Source organism: Protomyctophum bolini, assembly GCF_963924005.1.
Source record: "Protomyctophum bolini genome assembly, chromosome: 23".
Lineage (NCBI taxonomy): Eukaryota > Metazoa > Chordata > Actinopteri > Myctophiformes > Myctophidae > Protomyctophum > Protomyctophum bolini.
In genome coordinates this window covers 5,134,399-5,135,425 of record NC_137884.1, presented here as the reverse complement: position 1 = coordinate 5,135,425, position 1,027 = coordinate 5,134,399, and the positions used below count along the sequence as shown (strand labels likewise).

The following is a 1,027-nucleotide window of genomic DNA, read 5'->3' as shown; positions in this document are numbered from 1 at the left end:
ATGTCTGCTGATCATCGCCTGGTATCACGGGGGGGTCATCATGAGATTCACTGAAACAACATTGCTTCCATTCGTCTTTCTTGGATTTTCTTTGCTTGCATTTCCCTTCTTTGTAAACTCCATCTTAATGCTTCTGATGAAAGTGAAAGTATCTAGCGGCAGATCCGTAATCGCCAATATCGACTTCCGGGTTCACCAGGGTGAAATTTCAAGGTTTTCAAAATACAACTTCCGGGAGTTCCGGCTGAAACCCTCGGCAGGGAGGATCATTTGAAAGAGCGCAACGGCGGCAAGGAATGGCTTGACTTCAGACCTCGGGGCACTGAATACTGCCATTCCTGATGTCATCGATGACGTCATGAGGAGGGCGCCCATCGACGCTGCAGCCCACCGATTGGGCCGTGCCGAGCATCTCCTTGACGGTGCCGGAGAGACGGCGGGCGCTGGAGCGAGGCCTCATGACGCGGGCAATGTCCACGATGTCATCGAACGCCACGCTGCCGCTGTGCTGGATGTTCTTCACCTTCTTCCTGTCCCTGGGGGGCTCCTTCAGGGCCCTGATGATAAGCGCAGAGGCGGACGGGACCACCTCGATGGCCGCCTGCCGGTTCTGCACGGTGAGCCTCACCGTGACCCGCAGGCCCTTCCAGTCGTACGTGGCCTTGGCGATGTCGTCGCCCACCTTCTTGGGGGACAGGCCCAGGGGTCCAATCTTGGGGGCCAGGGCCGATGTGGCCCCGACCTCTCCTCCCGTGCACCTCAGGGTCACGATCTTGACCTCGCTGGGGTCCGATTTGGGGGGCATGATGGTTGCAGTGGAGCTCCTCTGTTCAACTTGGTTTGGTTTAGTTTGGTTTGGTTTAGTTTTAGTGAGGGTGTCGGATGAACCAAGATTCAGAACGACCGATTAACTGTTGCACCGTCACAATGTTCAATGTTGTTACATTTAGTTGACCTTCCTTTTAAAGGACCTGAGTGTGATGATGATGACGACGCTGTGATGTCATTGAGTGATGTCATTACGTAG

General features: G+C 54.6%; 1 protein-coding gene across 1 annotated transcript; it reads right to left on the bottom strand.

The window, feature by feature from the left end:
- Nucleotides 1-307: 307 nt before the first annotated feature.
- LOC308310617 (large ribosomal subunit protein uL11-like) lies at nt 308-805 on the bottom strand (the record flags this gene model as incomplete). The annotated part of the gene is made up of 1 exon (XM_080756998.1): nt 308-805. The coding sequence occupies one exon, from the start codon at nt 803-805 to the stop codon at nt 308-310; it is 498 nt and encodes a 165-aa protein (XP_080613124.1).
- Between the last annotated feature and the right edge of the window lie 222 nt (nt 806-1,027).